The 24,930-nt window shown below is 49.2% G+C and overlaps 1 protein-coding gene across 1 annotated transcript in view; it reads left to right on the top strand.

Moving 5' to 3' along the window:
• PLPP3 (phospholipid phosphatase 3) overlaps positions 1 to 24,930 on the top strand; it is an 82,314-nt gene that overhangs the window by 49,047 nt on the left and 8,337 nt on the right. The window contains exons 3-5 of the mRNA XM_036122823.2: positions 6,592 to 6,872; positions 7,305 to 7,362; positions 17,882 to 18,058. Coding sequence (XP_035978716.1) covers positions 6,592 to 6,872; positions 7,305 to 7,362; positions 17,882 to 18,058 — 516 coding nt within the window. The remainder of the gene's footprint in view (positions 1 to 6,591; positions 6,873 to 7,304; positions 7,363 to 17,881; positions 18,059 to 24,930) is intronic.

Consider the following 24,930-nt stretch of genomic DNA (forward strand, 5'->3'; position numbering starts at 1 on the left):
AGCACCGTGGTGCGATACTCAGAAAGTTTAGGGAATTTGGTGTCAAAACAGAGTAAGAGATGGGCAGCAGGCAGTGCTACAGAAAACCCATTCAGGACCCCTTTGCAAGGGCAGGCAGGGCTGTCATCTAGGAGACCCGTGGTTCTGAGTCCCCGACCTTTAGGAAAATGATGCTTCATGCTCCAGACTGCCTTCTTCATAAAGCGTATGAGCTTCGGGCAACCACCACTGATTTCAGTCCTAATTAGCTTCTGTGGCCTCTCTCTGGCCTCTTTGCTGTCTATATTCTAGATATTGGAGTTTTGACTGACCCACAGGGCCCAGAAACTCCACTGGTGGCCTTGCACAGAGCTCTGTCCTCGCCTTTCCCCGTGTGCCCCCGTCTGCAGGGCACTGATCCCCTGCCAAGAGGCTGAAGACAACCAAGTGGGAGAAGAAACGAAGATTAAATTTCTCATCAATTCTTTCTAGTCACTAAAGATACTGCATCTTGTTGTACTAGATGGAGCATCCAGCTTCAGAGAAAATACAGTTACACTCCTGGCTCCATCCTTAGAAGCAGGACCCAAATATATTTTTCCTTTCGCTTGGGACTGAGAAAAATGATTCTCCCTTCTTTGTTGTCCATCATCCAGGGTTTGTTGAATGAATGAGTCTGTTCTGGGCGGAAAGAAGTTCATTAATATGCATAACTGAGATGTAAAAGAACAGCTTGGCGCTCTGTGGCTAGCAGGGACTGAGGTATGCAAGTGCATGACGAGTATGTGACCTTACCAGGTGCTCTAGGAGCATCCATCTCCCTGGAAACACAGATCCTGCTGCTTGCCAGGACTTGGCAGAGAAAGCCGGCTTCATGCCGTGGGACAAGGCACAAGGACTGGAGTGGGGTCCACACTGCAGTAACAGCCCTGTCATCGCCGAATTTCTGATAAAGCCTGATTCACCGGCCTCTCTGGCCTTCCCCATACTCACTTATAAAGTGGTGACAATAATTTAGTAATTCCTAGGGTGTTGTGAGAAGCAGATAATGCAATGGATGTGAAAATGCTTTGTAAGTTGTAAAGTGCTACGCAAATATTATTATTCAAGCAGATCAGAAAATAGGGAAGTTTGTCTTTCGAGCTCAGCAATCTCTCGAAGAGGGATTGTTGGGATGCTGTGCAAAAGTCTTAACTTTTCTTGGGATCATTTATAGAGGGGAATGTGACAAATGACATAAACAGTACCGTAGGCCTTCTCTTGCTGCCTGGGGTTTAGACTTCTCTTCTGCTTTGTTCCCCTAAGAAAGACATCCTGTAGATACAATGGTCAAAACCAATGTATCCATACACATATTTTCTGGTCCTACTCTGGAGGGGCGGTACTTCCAAACTGTTCAATTTGGAATGTTCTTTTCCAAGGAACTTTTGGAAGGATCTTAGAAAAGATAAATTCTACAAGTGTGTGTTCATTTTTTGTTTCCTCTTCTCTAAGGGAAAGAGAAAAAAATTAACTTTTGGAGGGGTCTTCTGCTGGGGGCCAGGCATTTGGCATATCACCTCCTTGCATCCCTTGGCAATCCCACCAGGTGGATGGTATTCATTTTATTTTTATCGATGAGGAGACCTAAGCCCAGAGAGGTGAAGCCACTTGCCTAAGGTAAGAGATGGGATTCAGACTGAGGTTTTTCTAGTTCCAAAATCAGTGCCTCTTTGACCACCCCGTGCTCTCTCCTTTCCAAAAAGTCAATGATCTCCAAATTTCCTCCCCAGAACACTTTGATATTTGTGAACATGTGGGCAGTGGAGCTCTTTGACACCAGAAAGGATAGGTAGAGAAGGGCTCTCTTGGAGATGGGGACAAACCATTAACCGTTCTCAGGCAAGGAACGATCCCTTTCTGTCCCCTCGGAGCTTAATTGCAATGCTTTCCCACTTTATTAGTTTCCAGATTTCTGTGCCAAGTGCTTTAAAAGGCAGGTCGGGGAGAATTCTCCTCTGCTGCCTGGCAGCTTGCCATTCGCCCCAGAATGTGTTGCTCGCTTGCTCGCTGTTTCAGAAAGGGATCAACATTGAAGGCATTCTTCTGGGTAGTGAAATTTACATATCACAACCTTGCTGACTGTAGCAGAATTGAGGGCTGGGGGGGAGGGAGGGGCGGGAGTCCCGGGTGGGGCCTGAGCCTTTGTAGGGGGAGGGAAGAGCTGATTTTATTACCCAGGAATAAAAACATTGTGAGTAATGAATAAGGTCCGAAAGCAGTAAATCTGGAACTCCGGCGTTAGGTGTGTAACGTGTCAGAGAACAATTTAAACCTTTGCCTCTTCTGCAGAGGTGAGGTATTTGGGCCGCCTCTCACAGCCTGAATCTCATTCAATGGTCTTTTAAGGGTTAGGATTACAAGAAGCCAAGTCCGGCTGGTTCATAATGATGATTTATGGCTGTGTTGTCGACTCCCCGACCCTTCTGTACAAGGGGATAGAGAAAATACATAATTTGTTGCTCATTAACTGCGAGATCTGTCAGGGCTGCCCCAGAAGCCATGTGGTCCTGGAGTCATGTGTCTGCTAAATGGCTTCAGCCTGGCCCTGTCCTTGAAAATACGCAATTGCTGTTCTGCAGTGGAAATCGTTTTTAATAAACGATAGAAATACAGCTGATCCCCGATTTATGGTGGTTTGAGTTACGATTTTTCGACTTTACGATGGTGTGCAAGCAATATGCATTCAGTAGAAGCCATACTTTGATTTTCCATTTTGATTTTTTTTTTCATGGGCTAAGGATCCATGGTACGGTGCTTTCTTGTGATGCTGGGCAGCAGCAGTGAGCCTCACCTCCCAGTCAAGCCCTGTGATCGCGAGGGTAAACAGCCTTTCTGTACCCATGCAACCATTCTCTTTTTCACCTTCAGTGCAGTATCCAATAAATTACATGCGCTATTGTACACTTAATTATAAAACAGGCTTTATGGTGTTGATTGTGCCCAACTGTAGACTAATGTCAGTGTTCTGAGCATGTTTAAGGTAGGCTAGGCGAAGCTATGATGTTCAGGAGGTTAGGCGTATTCAGTGCATCTTTGACTTAGGATATTTTCCACTTAGGATGCGTTTATCAGGACGTAACCCCACCGTAAGTCGAGGAAGATCTGTAACAAAAAATTCTGTCGATATAGTCTGTTGTGTGTCTTTGAACTATCTGGGCTCTACTTCAGCTCTGTCACTTAGAAGCCTCAATTCCTTCAGCTAAGTGCCTGTCCCTCAGTGCCTTACCATCCTCAGCTGTGCAATGGGTATAAGTTCTTCACAGAATCACAGATCAAATGAAACTGTAAAGTACAAAAGAAATGTACAAGGTTACTGCTGTTAATAGCTTTGTTATTAGGAATTTGAGATGCCATGAAATGCCTTCTTTACCTCTTTCTCCTCCCGTGAGAGCAGGAAGCATTTTAACTGGTGGTTTGCCGGGTGCAGGCCTGTGACACTGAAACCAAAGTTTTAGAATGAAGGGATGTTAGAGCTGAAAGGTGTCCTTGAGTTGTAATCCAAACCTTTCTCCCTGAAGTGGCCGAAGCAGAAAGGTGACTCACCTGAGATTAATCAGTAAATTCACGTACGAGATGCTGGTTGGCAGTGAAATGCCACGTGTTCTTTTTCAGCATCAAATAGGAAGTCAGGCTCAAGCCAAGTCAATTTAGAGTTTCTTATTTGCAGCTGTGACACATCAAGGGACTCAGGAACCATCCAAGGGCAGGGAGGGCCTTGTGCGTGGGGCCTTGGTTGTGTCCCGTAGCCGTGGCATCGTCTCTGAGAAAGTACTGTCCTCTGCTGTTGCTTATTACCTTTGCTTGGTGGGGAGGCCAGTGGTGGACGTAGCACAGGAGAGTTGAAAATGAATGTCATTGCAATTATGAAGTGATAAATTACAGAGTCAAGCGCCCTCATTTTGCAAATGGAGACACTGGCTTATCTCAGATTCACTCAGTGAGTAGGGACTTGAACTCTGGCCACGGCCTTCTAGTTGAGTGGCCATCTCCCTGCCTCCAAAGTCATGTGAGCATGATTTATAAATAAAGAAGAAAGAGCATGATGGTGGTAGTGAACATCTGGAACCTGTTAGCCTGCAAGGTTACACAGGGTAAAAGTATAAACAGGTTCAAAGGGGAATTAGACCAGCAATGGTAGGAAAGAATGCTGGGTGGGGAGCTGGAACACCTGGGTCCAATCTTTCCTTGCGAGTTAATTTGGACCTCAGTTTCTTCCATGTATAATGGACCCTTTCATTTCTGACGTGCTATGCTTCTCAGGTTTTAATCTCTGCAACATGTTATCAAAGGACTTTTGGTAACATTTAGAGGATATTTCCAGTTTGGAATAAAACAACTATGAAGACTACGGTCCTGCTTTCATTCATTCATTCATTCATTCAACCAGTAATGCCTGAGCACATCTGTGAGATCAGGTGCTCTCCCAGAGAATGGCTAAGCCAGGACTGCGCTGGACTGGCCTTTGACCATCTCTCTGTAACGTAGGATCACACTCAGTGCAATCTGGGAGCCAGAGTGTGGCACTTAGAACTAATCAGGTATTTATAAACACAGAATCGCTGCACAAACGTTAGCAGTGCTGGTGGCTGTTCTCGCTCCCACACCTGCTGGCCCCCTGGGCCCAGCTGGCATCTCCCTTCTACCTGGCCATCCCCCCGCTGCACTTGGGAGCCCTTGAGAACTTGGACCAGACCCCATGCCTCGACCCCTTCCCCAGCTGTAAAACAATAACGGGAGACTTTGAAAAGGAGTGCCCGGATATGTCCGTCTATTACTTCCCTCGTGGTTGGGAACATGATCTGTGCTCCCTGAAAGAGCAAGTGTGGCTCATCACCCTGCCCTGTGAGAAACTGTAAAAGGAGCTCTGTGGTGCATGATGAGTTGACTGCTGTTGTCCCTGGACTGTGGTTGCCATCAGGAAGTGGCCGGGGCTGTGCGATGGAGTTAAGACAAGAGCAGCAGGCTGTGTGGTTGGGCGTGACCAGAGTCCTCTGCTGTGTAGGCATCACGGGCAGTGGCCTTACGGAGAACAAGCTGGACCCCCGGTCTTACTGTAAAACCGGGCAGTTTGGGTTGGGCTGCTTCCCCTGTCTGAGCTTCAGCCACACCGGTCTCATGGCTGTTGTCAGGATTTCATGAAATAAAGCCTACTGGAGCAATCCCTGGTATGCAGTGGGTAATCAGTAACTGGTGGCTTTTCTTTTCCCAGGCTTGAGAAGCCTCCCCTAAGTGTTAGGAGTAAACACGTTGGGATGGAGGAAGGGTATGAAAGCCAAGACTCACTGGCTGTCCTCTAGGATTGAGGAGATGGGAGACAATGGCTGCAGGCTTAGAAATTTGCAAACACCGAAGGGCATGGTGTTACAAGTTCCTTGGTTTGTAGGCCAGTGTTCTCATCACAGCATTCTTCTCAGAAGGAAAATGAAAGAATCACTTTCTGTGACCCAGGTCATTTCTCATCCATGTTACCAGATTTAAACCCACGACTTGGCAAGGGCGTGTGCAGCCTCCTTTCATGGAGAAGGAAACCGAAGCTTGGAGAGGTTGTCATGGCTAAGCGACACCAGGCAGGTGGCAGAGCCGGGACTCAAACCCAAGACATGTTCTTGGGCATTCACCTTCCTATAGAAACCCCTAACATGGCTCAGTGTTGACACAAGGCTGATGATCCCTGACTCTGAAGCCCAGTATCCTGAGATTGGCTCAGATCCTCTGACTTTCTGGCCACCAAGCCTTAACCATGTCCTTGATTGTTCATCTAATCTTTTTTTCTATATCTGGGTCTTTATTTGTCTCTTTCTTTGTTAAAAATAATACATATAACTGTTAGATATAACATACATATATATATATATATATTTTAAAGATTTTATTTATTTATTTGACAGAGAGAGAGAGTACAAGCAGGGAGAGTGGGAGAGGGAGAAGCAGGCTCCTGAGCAGGGAGCCTGACGCGGGACTCGATCCCAGGACCCTGAGATCATGACCTGAGCCACAACCAACTGAGCCACCCAGGAGCCCCAACATCTATATATATATATATATATATATATATTTAATATTATATATGTTTATGTATAAATATTTTTGATTGTATATTTTTGTTGTTACAAAGGTACCATATGGCCATGTGGGACTTTTTCAAAAAGGGAAAAATGACTGTGTTAGCACTCCTATATTTCATTCCATGCATATTTCTGTCCATATATTTCTCAAATAGAAAATTGAGATTTTCCTTTTTTTTTTAAGGTTTTATTTATTTATTTGAGAGACAGAGTGAGCGTGTACACAAGGAGGGGGAGGGGCAGAGGGAGACGGAGAAGCAGGCTCCCCGCTGAGCAGGGAGCCAATTTGGGGCTCAGTCCCGGGACTCCAGAATCATGACCTGAGCCGAAGAAGGCAGATGCTTAACCGACTGAGCCACCCAGGCGTGCTGCAAATTGAGATTTTCTAGATTATAGCCTGCCATTATATACTGAACATTCTCTTATGTCACTGAATATCCTTTACCACCTCCACTTTGATGACAGGCCTTGATTCTGCCTAATTCCCCTGTTGGTTTCCTTTCAGATCATCACTGGGGAGTTCTACCGCATCTACTACCTGAAGGAGAAGTCCCGGTCAACGGTTCAGAACCCCTACGTGGCGGCCCTCTATAAGCAGGTGGGCTGCTTCCTCTTCGGCTGTGCTATCAGCCAGTCCTTCACAGACATTGCCAAAGTCTCCATAGGGCGCCTGCGTCCTCACTTCCTGAATGTCTGCAACCCCGATTTCAGCCAGATCAACTGCTCCGAGGGCTACATTGAAAACTACAAATGCAGAGGTGATGACAGCAAAGTCCAGGAGGCCAGGTGAGTCACCGCCTACCATGGTCACAGTGTGCGCGCTCCGGATACAGGCAGTTCAGGGAACACTACATGAGGTGCCAAGCTCAGTGCTGGGCTTTGGTTTCAAGGGGTGAATAAGGCATAGTCCCCATTCTTAAGGAACTCAGGGTCAAATGATTTAGATACATAGATAAATAAGTAGTTATGGTAGAACACTGGTAAGTCCATCCATCTATCCATCCATCCATCCATCCATTCATCCATTCTTTTGCTTACTCACGCATCCATGGGTGCCTGCTAGGTTCTAGACAGTGTGTCCAAAGCACGACAAAGGATGCAAAACCACACAAGATGGTGCTGCTCTCAAGGTCACAGTCTAGGGAGGGAAGACAGACAGGCAAACATGTGTCAGGCGTGTGAATATGGCCCTTTCATGGCCCTCTCTTGCTCTTGCAGGAAGTCCTTCTTCTCTGGCCACGCCTCCTTCTCCATGTATACTATGCTGTATCTGGTGGTAAGTACCTTCCTTCTGATTCCAATGGAGTGCAGCATCCAGCCCCAGCTTAAATCTCTTCTGTGCAGAGAGCCCTTGGGATGGTTAGGGATAGACTTCATTGTGAAATCCTTGAAAGGGAAGTTAGCTAGAAAAATGAGGTTCTGTTTTGAGCTCTGCCATAGCATCAGTGAGAAGTTGTTTTATTTTCTAGGTGTTTCTCATCTTTCAAATAAAATTAATATTTATCGTGGCTGTTTGATAAGGATTGTGCACCCATTTTGAAGTTAAAAAGTGACGAAGACACTCATATCACGCTTTATGGTAACAAGCCCTGTTCTCTGAACATCCATTTAACTCAGTTGACCCTTCCAGGCACCCTAGGTTATAAGTAATATTGTCTCTTTTGTGGGAAAGGATTACTGAGTAAGGCTCGGAGAGTTCACGTGAACTGTCAGAATTTACACGGACACTAGCACTATTGCTCACATCCAAGCCCTGTCATCAAATTCCTTGTGGTGTTCGCCATGCCAGCCCTCCTCCATCCCCTGCTGAGGGAAAGGCTTTAAAAATTGTCATTATCTGACGACTTAGAGTGATTTCAAGTGTGACAGAATAATTCTGCCTCCGTGAGCACACGTGATCTCATAATAACATGGTGAGGCATGACATGTGTATCCCTGCTGCTGGGATCCAGAGACCAAGGCCCCGGGAGGCTAAGCAGTGTGATGGGGGTGGGGGTGGGGTTCCTCAGCTAGTGGTGGGGCCATGATCTGAACCCCTGTGTCACCCCTCCCATGGCCACGTCTGCTCTGACTTCCTAGAGGCGCTGGGACAGTGCAGATCCACCTCTCCAGCTGCAGCACAGAGGGCGGCTGGTCTGTTTCTCTTTGTGAGTTACATACGGTCCCCTGCCTTTCCTCTCCCCTTGAATGAGGTCCCTGTGCCAAGGCACTTCCTGCTTTCGGCCCCTTTGATGAAGAGCAAGAAGGCGCTGAGAGGTCAGACGTAGCTCAGGGGATCATAAGCTGTTTGCAGAGAGAACGTTTTGATTTTGACTTACTTAAAAAACATAATTAGGATTTGGAAAAACTAGCAGAAGGGTTTTGTTTTGTTTTGTTTTCCCTTGCAATCCTTTCCAAGCCCGGACGCCTCCGGGCTTCCCATTACCTGGGATCCAGAGCCGAAAGGTGGGCCCCGAAAAGCCTCAAGCGGGGATTTTATTTATTCACGAATCGCGTGCCCCTCCCCCTTCTTCATTTGTTGTTGTTTTGCTTTTGCTTTGCTTTTAGAAAGCTAATTTAACGAAGATACTTAGTTTCCTATTTCATTTTTTTATACTTTACCCGGGTCTGGAAGCAATTTTACAAATGTAATTTCAGTGTTTTGCAAAGGTGCTTGGAGGAGTGGGTCTGTGTTCATTTTTCTCCCATTCCTTCATTTTCTTCCAAGAGAAAAATACTGGGTAATTTTGAAACCAACTCTGCACTGTATGCTCTACAGCCGCCGAAAAGATAAAGGTGCTGACCTGTTTCTGGTGCCTTCTGTGTACCAGGCACTGGGGCAAGCTCACACCACAGCTTTCGGTTCTCTCGGTAACTCGATGAGATGCATCTTGATTACCTCGTTTTCAGCTGGAAACCAACCAACCAACCCGAATCTTAAGAATTTTAGTAATAAAAGTTCCATCTCCTGTAAAAGGGAGAAAATGGATTTGAAGGCTCGTCTTGATGACACCAGGATCACTGTCTGTTCTTTTCATGGTACTGCTCTTCAAAACACAAAAACAACCCCACCAGGATAAACTTAAAGAATATAAGTTCCCAGGGTGCCTGGGTGGCTCAGTTGGTCAAGCCGGGGTCCTGGGATCGAGCCCCTGCATCAGGCTCCCTGCTCAGCGGGGAGCCTGCTTCTCCCTCTGCTTGCCACTCCCCCTGCTCATGCTCGCTCTCCCTCTCCCTCTCTGTGTCAAATAAATAAAATCTTAAAAAAACAAAAAAAAACCCAGAATATAAGTTCCCAACTCTCATTTCCATTTCCCCTAACGGCAACCCGCCTTTCTTCAGATCTGCTTTAATGGAGGACCTGCCCCCTCGCCCCCACCCCCACGACCACCTCCTACCAGCGGTGATTACAGCCAGAGACCTCCTCTGCAGGGGTGAGGAGTGAGGGGTATATTCGGACCGAACGTCTGTTCGCATCTTTGAGGGAGGAAAAAATTATAGTGCCTGTATGTTTCTGGAAAGAAGGAAGGGAAGGAGGCAGGGGAAGAGGGTGGGAGGAAGAGAAGAGCCTCCTTAGTCCTCCATGGCCCTAGCATCTTACTACACACGCACACGCAGCCGTGCACACACCATACACTGGAGAAGCCTTGCAAATGCACGCATTTTAACATGCACAACTCACGGATACCCATATATACAACATATAAACATAGGGCTCTATTTTTAGCTCTCAGGTTATGTTGCCCTGAAACAACCCCTGAGACTAAATTCCAAGGAGGACAGTGCTCTTCGGCAGGCTTGCTTCTACTGATGCTACGCAGAGATCTCAACCCTCTGAATGTCCAATGTGCAAAGCTTTTTTAGAGCACAATTGCTGCCTGTCAGGGTCTGTGGGAAATGCTGCACTCAGAGCAGCCCCCGGCCCATCCCCCAGTGCTTCTCTGTGGAGCTTCAGGAAGTGGAGGTGGGCAGAGGAGACCCTGGCCTCCCCCAGTGCAGCTTCCCTGGGGGACTTGAGGAAAATCACCTTTGAACCAGTTGGGTGTAGCATTGATGGCATTTGCCCCCACAGTCTGGCAGACCTGGATGATTCCGCCACCTCATGACTAGCTCTGGGACCTGGGGTTGCTTACTTAGCTTTCCCGCCTCAGTGTACTCCTCTGTAAAGTGGAGACAGTCATGTCTCTTTTGCAGGATCGTTGCTACTTTTCATCTCTAGACCCCACTTTCTTCATCTGTCAAATGAAAGAGTGGAGTTAGATGGTATCTACTTATGTCTCAATCTCTGCGGTTCTATTTGAAAGAAGTTTGAACTACCCCAAGTGGTACAAGAAAAGATGGGAAGCCGTCAGCGACAAACTTATGCCCTCATTATCTTGGCGTTCCAGGGTGGGGGGGCGGGAAGCACCAGCGCCCTCTACTCCAGGCCTGTCGGCAGCATCTGCCATCTGAGGCCTCCCGTGGCTCTGAAGGACACTCCACGTTAGGTTTTGATTTGTAAAATGGTTAGCTTGGAAAAACCATGCCCCAAACACCAAATTCTCTCCGGGCATAGAAGCTTACAGATGAGGCTAAGGCATGTTAGCGATTAATGCAGATTCTAATAAGAAAAACCCACAGCAGATAAAGCATGCGTGATGCTTTTCTAACCCTGAGTCCTGGCCTAAGCCCCAGAGAACCACATCTGGACCGGCCTTGGCCCTCCACGGTCAGGGATGGAGGATGACTGGCTTTCTGGGTAAAATGCCAGCGCCCGAGCAGGCCCCGATCTGTGGGCCTACCTGGCGTCTGTTGTGCCAGGCGCTCTGCTACCTCGCAGGGCTACTAATGTGAATCAGACCTGGGCCTGGCCCTCAAGGAGCTCAACGTCGGTTCAAAACTTGGAATATCAGCACGTATTTAATGGGAGCCTGTGATAGACCAAGCAGCACGCCAGGGGTGGGGATGTAGACATTGGGAAGTCATGGGCACAGGCCTTGGGGTGCTCAGTCTAGGGGAGCAAGTAGACGATGACAGCAGTTTGGTACACTGTGCGGGGGGGGCAGGTGTAGGTCCTTATGGAAACTTAAGAGTCGTGACACCTAAGCCAGCCTGGAGTGGAGGGTGGCGGAAGCTGGGGAAGGCTGCCAGTAGGGTGTGTGCAGGTGAAAAGGAGGGCGGTGATTTGCAAGCTGCAGGTTTTCAGTTTAGTCCAGCTGTGGTGGCCAGTAGGAACCAAGGGATGGAGGGTGCAGTGAGAGCTGAGAGGACTTTCAGGACCAGCCGCCCCAGCCCCTCCTCCTGCAGCTCAGATCAGGCAACAGCAGGTTGGTGGCCAGGCCTTTCCTTTGCCACCATGCCTCCCTACCCGAACGAGCACCTTGCCCCCTTGCCTTCTTCAGGGTGCTTTGTCAGAGAAGCCTTCCCCGGCCCCTCCTGCGATACTCCCTAACTCCCTTTGCAGCCTTATTCCTGCCCCCCACCCAATTTCTCACCGTCTGATGTCTACATTCATTTCTCTACCAGATAAATTGTAAGCTTCATGAGGGGGATGCTTTTGTCTCTTGATTCACCACTGTATCCCACCGCCCCAAACAGGGTCTGACACTTAGTTAAGTATGCAGCGAATATTTGATGAGTGAATGAATGAATGAATGACTCAATCGCAGGCCTTCTACATCCCCAAGCCATGCTCCTTCCCATTCTAGTCAGAATTGTGTTCATCCCCTCATCCCTGAATTGATCGATGGGAAAGGACCTGGGTGGTGTAGAGAAGGCCTTTGCCGCCTCTTTGCCGAACTGTTGACGTATTGACTCTTTACTGGGGTGCCCGTGGGAACTGTTTATGTGTCAAAGGGTTTGTCGGATACCAAGGAAACAGGGAAGTGGCTGTCCTCTGACAGCCATGTTCCCTGGCCTGTGGTTGTTAGTCATTGAGGTTTTGTTCAGCATGTTTAGAATCCTGGAGTGGTAGGGTTGGTATGCCCATGAGACATGCCCACAGATCCTGGGAGTGTCTGGTGAAACCCTGCAGGGACAAGATTGTGGTTTCTATGGGGAGTAAACCACCATATCAGATGTAGATGTTTTCCCTTGTCTTTCCCCTCGCCTATATCCATCCATCATCCATCCACCCATCTGTCTGTCCATCCGGCAGTTTCTGAGCCAGCCCTTGTGTGAGCACCTGGGGACACCAAACAACCTCCTATTTGTTGTGGAAAGCCTGAAAAGTAAATAGTCTCAGAACAGGTAGATGAGGTCTCCGACTCAGGTGGACTGAGGCACAGGGCCCCGTGGGGAGGGCTGCTAACTCCACTCTGAGGGGTACTGACTGCACAGTTCACAGGTTCTCCTTAGCTTATAATCAGGGCAGAGATTCTAATGCTCTCGCTCTTAGAAAAGCTACACACTTGCATTTTAGACGTGGGCCTTATAAAAGTATGTGGCAGATGAATTCCAGGAGCATGCGCATCCAAACATCCCCTATAGGCTGTCCTTTAGTCCACGACAGCCCCGTAGTCCCCTCACATTGCTTTTCTCCTCAGACAGAATACCAGTAAGACCAATACTTCGTGTGCAGAGCACTAATTCCCTCTAAAGGAAGCCAGGTTCTGTGATTAGAGCTCGGACTTAGAAAAAGACACATCTTACTCAGTGTAAAACATGGCTCTCTCTTACCTTGAGCAAGTGACATGGCCTTTTGGCCTTGATCTCTTCATCTGTAAAATGGGCACAGTGGTGTCTACCCAACAGGATGGTTGTGGTAATTGCAGGTAAGGTCATGTAAAGCGCCTAGAACAGTGTCTGGAACAGTGCTCAACAAACTGGTTTGTTGAGGGGGAGTTTCTTTTTCTCCCCCTGATCATGACAGAAAACAAGAGCCGATTCCCTCCTGAAGGAGGAGAAAAGTCTGCTAAAAATTCTTCTTTTGTCCTGAAAGCAGTTGAATAACTTCCTAGAGAGAAATCACAGTTCTGCCCCACGTAGACGAGTCACCAGGCACATGAACCAGGGCCAAGCGTGAGCCATGGCGGAGATGAGAAAAGGGAGAAAGTTTCTCCCTGTGGGTGTCAGTGATCTGGACAGACTTCCAGGGAGAGAGCAGGCAGGGACATAAGGAAGGACAAAAGCCTCCTTTTCACTCTGAGCAGAGCAGTCCCAAGAGCAATGGAAATGCAGTAAGAGGACAGTAGGGACCTGTTTCGCCAGTATGCAAATCATGTAATGAAACACAAATGACTTAGCAAGAACCCGGTGTGACTCACCCCACATCTGACTCTGCCGGTTCAGACCAGAGGAGCCGGCCTGAGTTCAGCCAGACCTCTCCAAAGAGGTTTTGTTGGAATTCCACAGGACCCCAGTTTTGAAGCTAGGACTGGGAAGGAGGAGAGAACTCCATTTATGGAGTGCGTTCGGTGTGCTGGGGACTTTCACATATATCCTTTTGGGGATCGGGGCTCGCGGGGGGACACGCAGCTTTCATTCCTGTCTATAGTCAGCCGTTCTATTTTAGCAATTGGAAGAAACATCTTAGTATAAGAACGAGATTTCATTTTTAATTTTGATATTCTTTTTTTTTCAGGGAGGGAGTTAATTTTATAAGTGTGTCTTTCACAATTTTGAGCAGAATAGATGCTCGCGACAGGTGTTTATTTTTTTATTATTATTTTTTAAGATTTTATTTATTTATTTGACAGGGAGACACAGTGAAAGAGGGAACACAAGCAGGGGGAGTGGGAGAGGGAGAAGCAGGCTTCCCGCAGAGCAGGGAGCTCGATGTGGGGCTCGATCCCAGGACCCTGAGATCATGACCTGAGCCGAAGGCAGACGCCCAACGGCTGAGCCACTCAGGCGCCCCTGTGTTTACTTTTTAAATGAACGAATCTCATTACATAAGAGAAAGCAGAACTTCAGAGAAGCAGAGTGACATCCTACAGATGGCATAGCGCAGAGCAAAGATTCAAATTTGGTTTTGCTCTGATTACAAATCAGACCCTTTTCTGCAATGTCACACTGACGCTTAGAAGTGGATTCTGCCAGCCCAGAGACCTTCAGGCAGATGGGGAAGTAAAGACAGATAAATCAGGACCTCAGGGCTGTTGACCTCTGTGAGAGGTCAAGGCAATTCAGCCTTTCTGGTTTTGTCCAGCTCTGCTTAGCTCTTTCCTAACCACCCTTTTGCAGGATGCCTAGGACTTTTCCTGAGGCCCTGCAGAAATTCCGATTCCGTGCAAGTCTCCTTGCTATTTGGTCCAGGACAAGGACCACAGTATCGTTGTGGTCCGGAGTGTGACTTCCTCCTGTGCAGTGGGAATGAATGCAGTCTCCTGCCCCTTGTCCTGTCCCCAGGTGCAGGTTTCCAAGGGAGCAGGGTGCTCCAGAAAGTTCTCTCTGGTCACGGTGAGGCCCAAGCCTCTGGTACGGAGAGCCTCACAAGAACTGGGCTATGAACCAGCAAAAGCCAATCCATTTAGCAGTAGGATTGGTGGGGCACGGAAGGACTTACCAGATCCTTTGGTCAACCTCAAAGCCTATTGCGACCAGCTTCTCAGATCAGAAGTAGGCACGATGTGGAAGGTCATTGTGCAATCTTTTGCTTTAGTAGTCATCTTGTTTTGGTGAAATCAACCACAGTCAATGAGGAAATCTCATTCACCAAGGCAAAGGGTGATACAGATTTCTGAAGAGCACCTTGAGTGCCCGGTCCCGTGTGTCTCATTTGATCCTGGCAACCGGGAGAAAGAGGTACTCTTGTACCTGTTTCCCAGATGAGAAGTTGAGGGACCACCCACTTAGGAAGTGATAGAGTCAGGGCTGCTTCACCCCCCAAATTCACGCTACTCTTGCTTCTCTGCTTCCCCCTGAAGCCCCAGCTGCAGACGTCAAGGTCAGTCCTGAGACCTTGACCTGAATCAATGTGTTGGTTACTGATGGATAGCGAGGAGCAAGCTTCAGCGTGCTGCTGGCCATTCCACATCTGACTGCTTCTGCAGGGTATTCTTTGCCCGTGGCCCCTGCTCCGTTCTCATTCATAAGCACTCCCTTCCTGAAGCTCTCCTGGTGACTGGTCTCTTCCTCTCTCCTCAAGTTCCTCTCCTGTATTTATTTATTTATTTTTTCTTTACTTAAGCTCCAGCCTTTAGTATCTGAGTCAGTGGAAGGGGAGATGTGTGCCATGTCCGGTTGGGAAACCCACCCTTCCTCTGCCCCACCCTGATTTCCAAGGCCCATGACCTAAACTCTGCGCGGAGGGGCGGGGAGGAGTTGGAGGATTTTAAACAAGCCTTTTCTGAGGATCTGCAGATTATTTTATTTGTGAGAAAACCTAAGGCTCGATGAGATTTTTCTGATGAGCACCTGGTGTTCTTTCTGTCCCTGACCCGACCCTTGTCTGCTGCCAAAATGCTGGAGGAAGGCCAGATCACGGGAGGCACAATGCAAACAGACTGTTGCTTTTGCCCCGAGACTTGTGTTAAGTGGGAGCTACGCCAGCGTCATCCCATCCCCACTCCTGGAGGGAAAGGATCTTTTGATTCACGATTGCAGAATGCACTGCTGGCTCATTTCTGCGCAAACGAGGGGTAGCCTTTGACCTCCAGGTTATTTTTTATGGTACTGAGGGCCTTGCTTAAAATCATTTAATTTTTCACCATTTGCTTACAGTAACATTTCCCAATTGTGATTCAATAGATAGATACTCTGTAAACGTCAGTGAGTATTGTCAGTAGTAAAATTAAGGATTTCCTATAGAGCATTTACCATCTTTGGTTAAAAGACCGTTAGTACTCCATGGAGTATGGTTTGAGAAAGACTGACCTACTACGTAAAAACCAGGTTCCTTAGTTTGATATTCACACCCTTCTTGAGCCCCCCTTTGCCTCTGTGGCCCTGTGGTTATCAGTACCTCCACCCGCACCCTGAAGAGCTGTACTGAAAGCTGTGAGGTTCTCCAGAACTCTGGCTTCTTTCTAGGCCATTGCTCTGCCTGGAATACACACCCCTCACCGCTGTCCCCTCAACTCCTAGCAAATGCAGATTCATCTTTAGGACTCAAGTCAAGTGCCCGTTCCCCTGTAACTGACCTTGGTTCCCCAATTTTCTTCGTAATTCCTAGGAAACCAGTAAGTGCCCTTGCTTGTTTTCATGGATTCCCCCAACGAACGAACGCTCTGTAGGGCAGGAATTACAGCTTCCCATTTCTGTGTTGGAGTGCCTGGCTTATTTGTTGGTTGGTTGGTTTTCTGGCTAGTTGTACAGTTTTGGCCTTTTAGATTATTTTTAGCATAATTTCTTTCAAGTCTTTTCCTCCAGATCTTTTTAGGATGTCCCTAGGAATCTGATGGGATTTACGTATCAACTTTAAGAGCTTTTAAGTTGAGTGTTTATAAATAAAAATTCTAGCTGTCTATTCAACTTGTCCTTTATGTCCCTTACTTCATACAGGGTCCTATGTAGTTCTTGGTAAGCTAATTACTGTTTATAGAATCACGTTGGCTGCTGTGAGGATTTTACCTCTTCTTGTAGATTTTTAACTGGTTGTTTTACATAGGAGAAACTGCTGACCTTTATCGCTTGTTTAGCAGCCAACATCAGTGCATTCTTTATTATTATTTTTCATTTGTTATTCTTAGATTGCCCAAGAATGCATTCATAGACTTTCATAATGATTATAAAGTTGTCTGCTGTTGTGTAGGCCTGGGTTTGGAAATCGTCTTCCGGGTAGTTTGAGGAGTCAGTGTAGGCTGTCTTCCCCCACTAGCAAGGGTGGCTCCAGAAACTTCCACTTGTCTTTCGCCTCAGGACCAGTCACTGGCTTGCTCCTTCCTGTCCGCCAGAGGAAGGTGTCCCTTTGTCTCAGGAAGGGCTGAGGCCTGCCTCTGCCTCTGTCCCAGGTCTATCTTCGAGCCATCAGCTCCTCCCCTCTGCTCTCTTCCCCTTTCTCCTGGTCGCCCCCAGTGCCTGCCTTTGATTGGTCATCGGAAGTTCCCCTTGTCCAGTTGCCTTTTCCCCCTCCTTTCCCAAGTTCCCACAGGAACCTGGGAAGTAGGTTGTGCCCAGAGGTTAGAACGGAAACTGCAGCAAGATAACTCTGAGGGACAATGCTCAGTTGACGTCATTTCAACTTCTTTGCTTCGGCCAGAGGTGGTTTTTTTTTTTTCTTCCATTTTTCTTCAGGTTACTCTTCTACTCCACCCAGCCCAGTGTCTGTCAGCCTGTGTGTGAAAGCTCTCCGGCATTGTCTGGTTGGTTTATGTGTTTCCTTATATTCGAACGCAAAAATCCATAGTTGGGAGTGGTGACTTAGAAACTTGTTGTTTGGTAGAGGTGCTTTCTGTTGAAGCAGAAACATCCCCTTGTGACTATCACGAGAACCTCTCCTATCGATCCTGCATTTTATTTCTAAGAAGGTCCTAAGCAGCACGTAGAGTAGGGATGGTGCTGCCCTGATCTCCAGGGAAACACACAAATGCAGTGCATGAGTTGTCATGGAGTGCAGAAAAGAAACCTTTACTCCCCTGGTTACTACGCTTTTGTTTGTTTCAATCATGAAGAAGATAAAAGGGAACGCATGTTTATGAAGTGTCTAGAATGTGCCAGGCAGTGGGCTCTAAGGCATTCCTCAGCTCTTCTCGTTTTTCTTATTTTTTTTTTTTTTTTTAGTATGGGGACTAAGGCTCCAGGTTTAAGTAACTGAGTTGAGGTCATATCCAGGTTGAATGCTCTTTGTGCACCATGCCACCGACGGTCCAGATGGTTCCATTTAGTGGAAATGGAGTGTGGGTGGACCTGGTGTTCTAATGCACTTAGTTTCTGTTCCTTTTCTCTCCTCTCTCCAGCTGTACCTGCAGGCCCGCTTCACTTGGCGAGGGGCCCGCCTGCTCCGGCCCCTCCTGCAGTTCACCCTGATCATGATGGCCTTCTACACGGGACTGTCGCGCGTGTCCGACCACAAGCACCATCCCAGCGATGTGCTGGCAGGATTTGCTCAAGGAGCCCTGGTGGCCTGCTGCATAGTGAGTGGCATCTTGTTCTCAGTGCATAAGCAAAGCTCCGGACGCCCCAGGTGGCTTGCTTGTTCCATGTTTCCAGCTCAGCAACCAAAGCTAGCGAGCTCTCGATCCTTTTCTCTGCCCGCTGTATCAAAAGTCACCCCACCCTAGGACCCCTTCAGTAAAAGGACAGTACTTTCTGTTTCCTTCCAGCCTGTGAGTTTTCCTTCAGCAGAGAAATCTTCTTCTGTCTAATCATGGCTCATAAAACATTGCAGCTGGAAGAGATCTTAGATGTCCACCTTGCTCATTTTACTGATGAGGACATTTAGGGTTTGAGAGGGGAAGAAACTTGCCCCAGGTCACATGTCAAGTGACTAGCGGAGTCTGGGTCCCTGACTCATCTGGTGCTCACATGCTGCTTTGGCGGACACTTAAATTCACTAGAACTCAGCTTCTTGGGAAACTTCTACCCTTCCCACTGTGACCTTTAGGGTGACTTGGTCAGACTCTAAACCTGGTGTTGGCTAGAAAAGGGGGGGTTAGGTCAAGGCTAAGCCATACCCTGGCTAGCCCGAAGGGCCTTGTCCATCAAGAGAAGGGCCTAGAGAATGGCCTTGGGATGCCAGGTTCTCATTTGCCCCAGGTGACCGGGTTACCCTTTTCTCACACTTCATCCCTGACTCTCAGTGAGTGTGGCGTAAGGCATCTCACCTCCCTGAGCCTCCATCTCCTAAAGAATCTCTGTTTTACTTGCCTGTGAAAGGTTCTGAGGGGCTTATTCAGCAACCGTGAGGAGCACCTGCTCTGATCCTGTGCCTTCCCGGGCCCCACTCAAGGGTGCTCACACCAGGCCCGTGGGAATCCCAGAGCACAGTAACGGCTGGATGTTTAGGCACCACACACACGGGTTGTGTTGTTTGTATAATCCTCGTCCCACCGACTGTAGGACTCGTGAACAATCCAGAGATCTAGACGTGCCCTCGGCCTTTCCTCCCTTCTAAGCCTAACTGCGGCCCCGTGTCTCCCGACGATAGCCTCTCGCACTCCTTCTAATGGCATTTGTCACCCTGTGCTGACGTTGCAGATGCATGTCTCCCTTGAGACTGTAAAGTTCCCCGGGGACAGGGACCATAGGTGACATACGTGTTGCTCTCCCTGTCTCACCAGCGCCTCTCAGGGAATCTAGCTCAGAGTAAGTAAATGTGTGTTTTAATCAATAAAAATCGAGAATCAGTGGGTGGCTGCCTTCCTTGAGAACACTGCAAGGGACATTCTCTTGAAGGCAGAGGAATGAGTAAGGCAGGGCCCTTGCTCCCGAGGACATCCCAGTCTGGTTGCTCGCACGGCCGGCCAGCACAGCACTTGGAACACGGCGCACGTCGGCCGCAGGCCGGGGCCGGGTGCGGGCTGCGGAGGCAAGGGAGGGGGCGGGGGGCCAGGGCCATCAGAGCGGGCGCCACGGAGAAAATCGCGTCTGAGCTGCTTGCCAAGGCACTGCCTGTTTCGATGGCTTTATTCATTTCTTTCTTTCTTCTTCTTCTTCTTCTTTTTGTTCCAGTCAAGGCCAGAGGGGAGCGAAATTGTGGGAGCAGACCATTCATGGGGGCAACTGTCACTGGCCCTTTAACGCGTGGTGACAGCAGGGGTCCGGTGTTTGCAGGCAGAGGTCACCCTTTGCGGACTGGGCCCTTCTGAGCTGTGCTCTCGGCAGGCCGACGGCCCCCTGGCCCGCTGCTGTGTTTCCTTCTCCATGCTATGCTGCCTTCATTAGTCTCCTGCACCCCCAACTTAAAGAGGTGCAGGGAGTCCTTCGTAACCGTCCTCTTGCATATCCTAGAGCACTCGCCATGTGCAGCGAGACGGTGTCCGGGAGGACCCGGTTTGTTTTCAAGGAGGGAAGCGAGGGGTCTGACTTCTATCCTGTTTGGCTCTGGCTGACTGTAGTTTGGGATAGGAATTTGGTACTAGCGTTTGTAAAGCCCCGACTCGGTGCTGGCACCATTCTAGATCGTTTACCCATTGGCTCCTTTTAGACACATGGAGCCATTTCATAGATGAGGTAACTGAGACTCCAGAGAGATGAACCAAGGCATCCAAGGTCAGAACTGGTCGATGGCTGTCCCCACATGCCCCCTGACTCCGGAGCTTTGCCCTGTGCACTGGGCAAGGAAGGGTGGTTGCTGGAGCTGAAGGCCAGCCAGGGTTAACCTGAGGCAGAACAGCATAGACAACTGCCTAAGGAGCATCATTTAAGGGTGTCACAGGGCCCTTCCCTACCCTTTGGGCTGATCTGGTCATTGCTTTGAGTTTTTTGGGGTTTTTGTTTGTTTTAAGATTTTATATATTTATTTGACACAGAGAGAGAGAGAGAGCACAAGCGGGGGAGCGGTAGAGGGTGAGGGAGAAGCAGATTCCCCGCTGAGCAGGGAGCCCAGTGTGGGGCTGATGTGAACCAGGATCCTGGGATCATGACCTGAGCCGAAGTCAGAAACTTAACTGACTGAGCCACCTAGGCGCCCCCATTGCTTCGAGTTTAAAAGCCTGTTTGACAATGTAAAGACGGTTTGGAAAGGGATGATAAATATCTTTCCCTGTTTTTGGCCTACTTAGCTGTGGACACATGAGGGCAGGGGTTTGGTCTTATTTACTATTTTTCTCCAAATGCCTAACACCCGGCCTGGTACTCAGGAGCTCGTGGTCCTGACAGGCTTGGCATCCCAACACAGAGCAATCCACTTCACGGACGCCATCAGAGAGGCCGGGGCAAGACGCTGTGGCTAGTCAGCCCAAGAGCTCAAGAGTGCTCAGCGTGGAGGAGAGAAGGCAGTGGGCGATTGCCCATCACAAGAGCTGTGTCCTCCTGGCTTTGAGTGTGAGGAAGACCAGCAAAGCTCAACCCCGGCCTGAGCTGGAGATGGGTCTGGGCAGCCCAGAGGCCATGTGAGCACCCTGTGGTCGCCGGGGGAGGGGCCGGGTGGCGGGCCGTGGCCACACAGGTGGCACAGTGCCTCAGCGCTCTCCTGGAGCTGCGCAGTGGTGGCGTTCGTGGCCTAGGCCAGAGCCCGCGGCCTCGCCTCTATTTGTGTCTTGTGGCAGAAACTCCCCCTCAAGAGCCAGGGCTGGCTGTCCCAGCGAATCCCAGGAAAAGCCAAGCACTCCTCTCTGAATGTGGCTGTAGGGAATGGATCTTGAACCACAGAGCACAGGGGCGTCTCCTGGGGTTGGTGAGGAGCAGCTGGATGAGGCAGCACAGGATGGTACAAGGCCACTGCCCGGGTGCCAAGAACCCCAGAATCCATTTCCCCCTCTGCCCGATCACCTGAGCGGCCTTCACTGGACTCCCCATCACCTTAATAGAGAAGTAACATTTGCAAACACGTATTGAGAGCTCCGTGTGCCGGCCATGATGATAAGCGCTTTTCACAGATCATCCGCAGTCCCCTGAAAATGCCGCTCTACCCTGTACCCGTGACCATCCTCTCTAAAGAGGAAGGGACATGAAGGATCGAATACCACAGAGAGAAGGTAGAGAAGCCAGGGTTGTCCGCAGGTGGTCGACAGAGCCAGTGCTGTGAGACCCAAGGGCCTGGTCTCCTCCTCTTGACACCCCTCACCTCCAGGCACTCCAGACTTCTCAATATTTCCACACCCTGAGCTCCTGTTTTAGGTGGCGGTCCCCCTTTGATGGAGCATGGCTTCGGCTTCACCCCATCGCTGGTGGAACCTTCTGTGTTTCCCATGTTGTTGCTGAAACAAATTACCTCCAACCTAGTGGCTTAAAACAACACAGATTTACTTTCTTGCAGTTCTTGAGTTTGGAATTACAAAATAGGTCTCACCGGGCTAAGATTAAGGTGTTGGCAGGCTGTGTTCCTTCTGGAGGCTCGAGGGAGAATTTGTTTCCTTGACTTTCCCAGCTTCTGGAGGCTGCCTGCATTCTTTAGCCAATGGCACCTTCCTCCCTTTTCAGATCTTTCTTTCATTTTCTCTGGCCTCTGCTTCCATCACCACATCTTCTGAGATTCCGACTCTCTGCCTCCCTCTTAGGGCTCTGGTGACTCACTGGGTCTGCCTGGTGAATCCAGGAGAATCTGCCCATCTTGAGGTCTTTAACTTCATCACATCCGCAAAGTCTGTTTGGCCATGGAAGGTGACATATTAGCAGGTCCTGGGGATTAGGACACAGACATCTTCGGGGGACCATTGTTCACCTGCCACACCTTCCCCTCCCTCTTCCCTGAAGATAGAATTGTCTGACTTTCTCCTCCTGCTCCCATGGCCCTTTGCATGGTCTTCCTGCTGTGGCCTTCAGCCTGGTTTTATTGTGGTTGACTGCCCAAATGCCCATCTCCCCAGCTAGACGGCCAGCGTCTTAATAGCAGAACCCATGGCTTCACCTTCTGGTGATTCGTTCTCACGCTTAGTGCAGCGGCCGGCACAATAGGCGCTTGCTGAGCCTTGGTTAAAGAACGAGTGATGAATGAGCTTGTGACCTCAGGCCAGACACTTCCCCTCCGAGCCTAGTTTCTTCATCCGGCAAATGGATGTTGCAGGCCCCATAGCTCTGTGACCTTCTCCCACAGAAGTTCAAAGGTGTAGCTGACTTTGTAGTGACTAAGCTCGACCTCCCTTCTCAGATGGAACCAACTCCCTGCAGTGCCCGTGAAGGGGGCCTCTACACGGGGATGGGGACTTGTCTCTAAGTCCCCGGTGGGTGCAGTGCATCACCCTAAAATGTTGGCTGAGTCACTGCAGAGCCTTGGGCAACAGGCCACGACAGCTTAGCACTTTCAGCTAGGTCTGTGCAGAGTAAGTCCTGTCCCGGCAAGCAAATGTGTCTAGACAAAAACCACGTGCCAAGCAGGAACCGATTCAGTTTCCTCCCTGCCAATTGCTCTCTCGTTGAACCCTTTCCAGAGAGGAAAGATGATGGCACTTGTCACAAACAGAAAGCCTCTGTGGCATCAGGGACTGAACAGAAACGTGGGCACGTAGGGTCGGATAGGCCTGCGCACTGATGTACTTCTTCATACGTGTGGATGGAGGTAGGGAGACCCAGAGGCACATGGACAGACCCAGTAGCACCCAGACTCGTAGACGGCCATCCTCTCTCTTTCTCTCCCCAGCACTGAGAACCACAGACACGCACAGGCAGACGAGCCAATGCAAACACAGGCACATACTGACCCTTAACGGTCCCCCTCCTGCCCCCCCCCCCACACACAGTCATCCCTACATCCCTACCAACACAGGAGCTCTACAGCTGAGCTTACCAGACCCACGCCTGGAGTAACCCAGGGACTCAGATGAGGCAACAAACATCAGTTCATTTCCTGTCTGGTGACAACTTGCCTATCTGGTCACCTCCTCCCTGACCCCCTGGCAGATGGCAAATTACGGGGCAGGGCAGGGCCAGGGCGCCATTGCCGTCGGGTCGGCAGAGGAAGCAGCTGTGCTCGAATGTCATAAACACACAGCAGAAACTTTCCTGGTTTTCCTCTTCCCTGGGGGTGTAGCTCCGCTAGCAGTTGCTCTTCTGTGCGCTGCTGTCTTCCTCCAGGATGTAGGCGAGGGCGAGGGTGTTCTTTGTCTCTGCCCCAGTGAGGTGACCTTGGGAGAAGAGACAAGCAGAACAAGAGTGTGAAGAAGAGCTCCGTGGTGACACCCCTCGAGAGGAAATGGGTACAGAGAGGGTGTGACATGCCCGAGGACACACAGTGCAGAGCTGGGACCAGATCCCGGCCCTCTTAATTCTCTCTCACAGGACTAAGACCGTGAACTCCAAACATGCTTGGTCTATGCCAAGAATCTGTGAGATCTCCTTCTCTAATGGAAGATTCCCATCTATTCGCATTGGATTTATCCCACTGCAGCCTGGGCAAAGGGAAATGGATGAAATGACCTTGCAGGTCTCTTCTGGCCCAGCAAGAGTCTAGCTCTTTGCCCAGTAGGCCCTGGGGCTGAGACCTTGCTTCCTCAGGGCACCCACTCTCAGGTGGGTAGGGGTGCCAGGACCGTGGATATGGGTGAGAGAAGGAAGCTAAAGTGGAGACAAGCTTTGGCCCCAACAGTTGATGACTGTATCCTCCACCCTCTGCAGTGTCCTTCTCAAATCTCCTTTCTCTTTGCACTGCTGAGATGAATGGGATGAATGATGAGGCAGAGACTCCAAAAGGGGAGTGCAATGTCACTTCCTCTCAGCCACCTTTCCCCATTGTGTGATGTGGGGATAATCATATCTCCCACGATCTTTGGATTGAGGATTCAATGAATAAAAGATGCTCATGCTTGGCACGTGCAACACAGATGGAATGTGTCAAGGGGAAGTACTATATTTTGTCTTAAAGATCTGGAGCTAAGAAGAGTTGGTCCTTAAAGAGCTTTCATGCAGGAGCTTCCCCAGAGTTGACCATGATCCATGATAAGAACATTTTCCATCACAACCCAATAAAGGCACCCACACATAACTGAAACATTTCACCAGATGAGACTTACCCTTACTGTGTGTGATACATTCTAATATTTTTTATTGAACCTTTAAAAATGCTGGTAGTGACCACCCAGTCAATGGATTTTGTAACTTACTAATGACTTGTGACATGCAGTTTGAAAAACACTGACCTAGTGGGGACAGCGGGGACACACAAGAGAGGGGATAGTTAGTTCTTCCTGGGGGTGTTGGAAGGCTAGAGAGAATTCTTCCAGGAGATGGAACCTTGACGAGGGGACATTTTCTATGAGCTACAAAGGAGAAGGAATGTTGCAGAGACACAGGGATGGATGAGAACAGTGAGAATCCAGTGTGTCTTCTGATCCTAGGAAACTTCAAAAGGTAGGACTTCTGGAAGTGAGGGCCCCTGCTTCTTTCCAGCCTCTGTCATGTGTCTCTGTAC

This window comes from Halichoerus grypus, chromosome 5 (genome assembly GCF_964656455.1).
Source record: "Halichoerus grypus chromosome 5, mHalGry1.hap1.1, whole genome shotgun sequence".
Lineage (NCBI taxonomy): Eukaryota > Metazoa > Chordata > Mammalia > Carnivora > Phocidae > Halichoerus > Halichoerus grypus.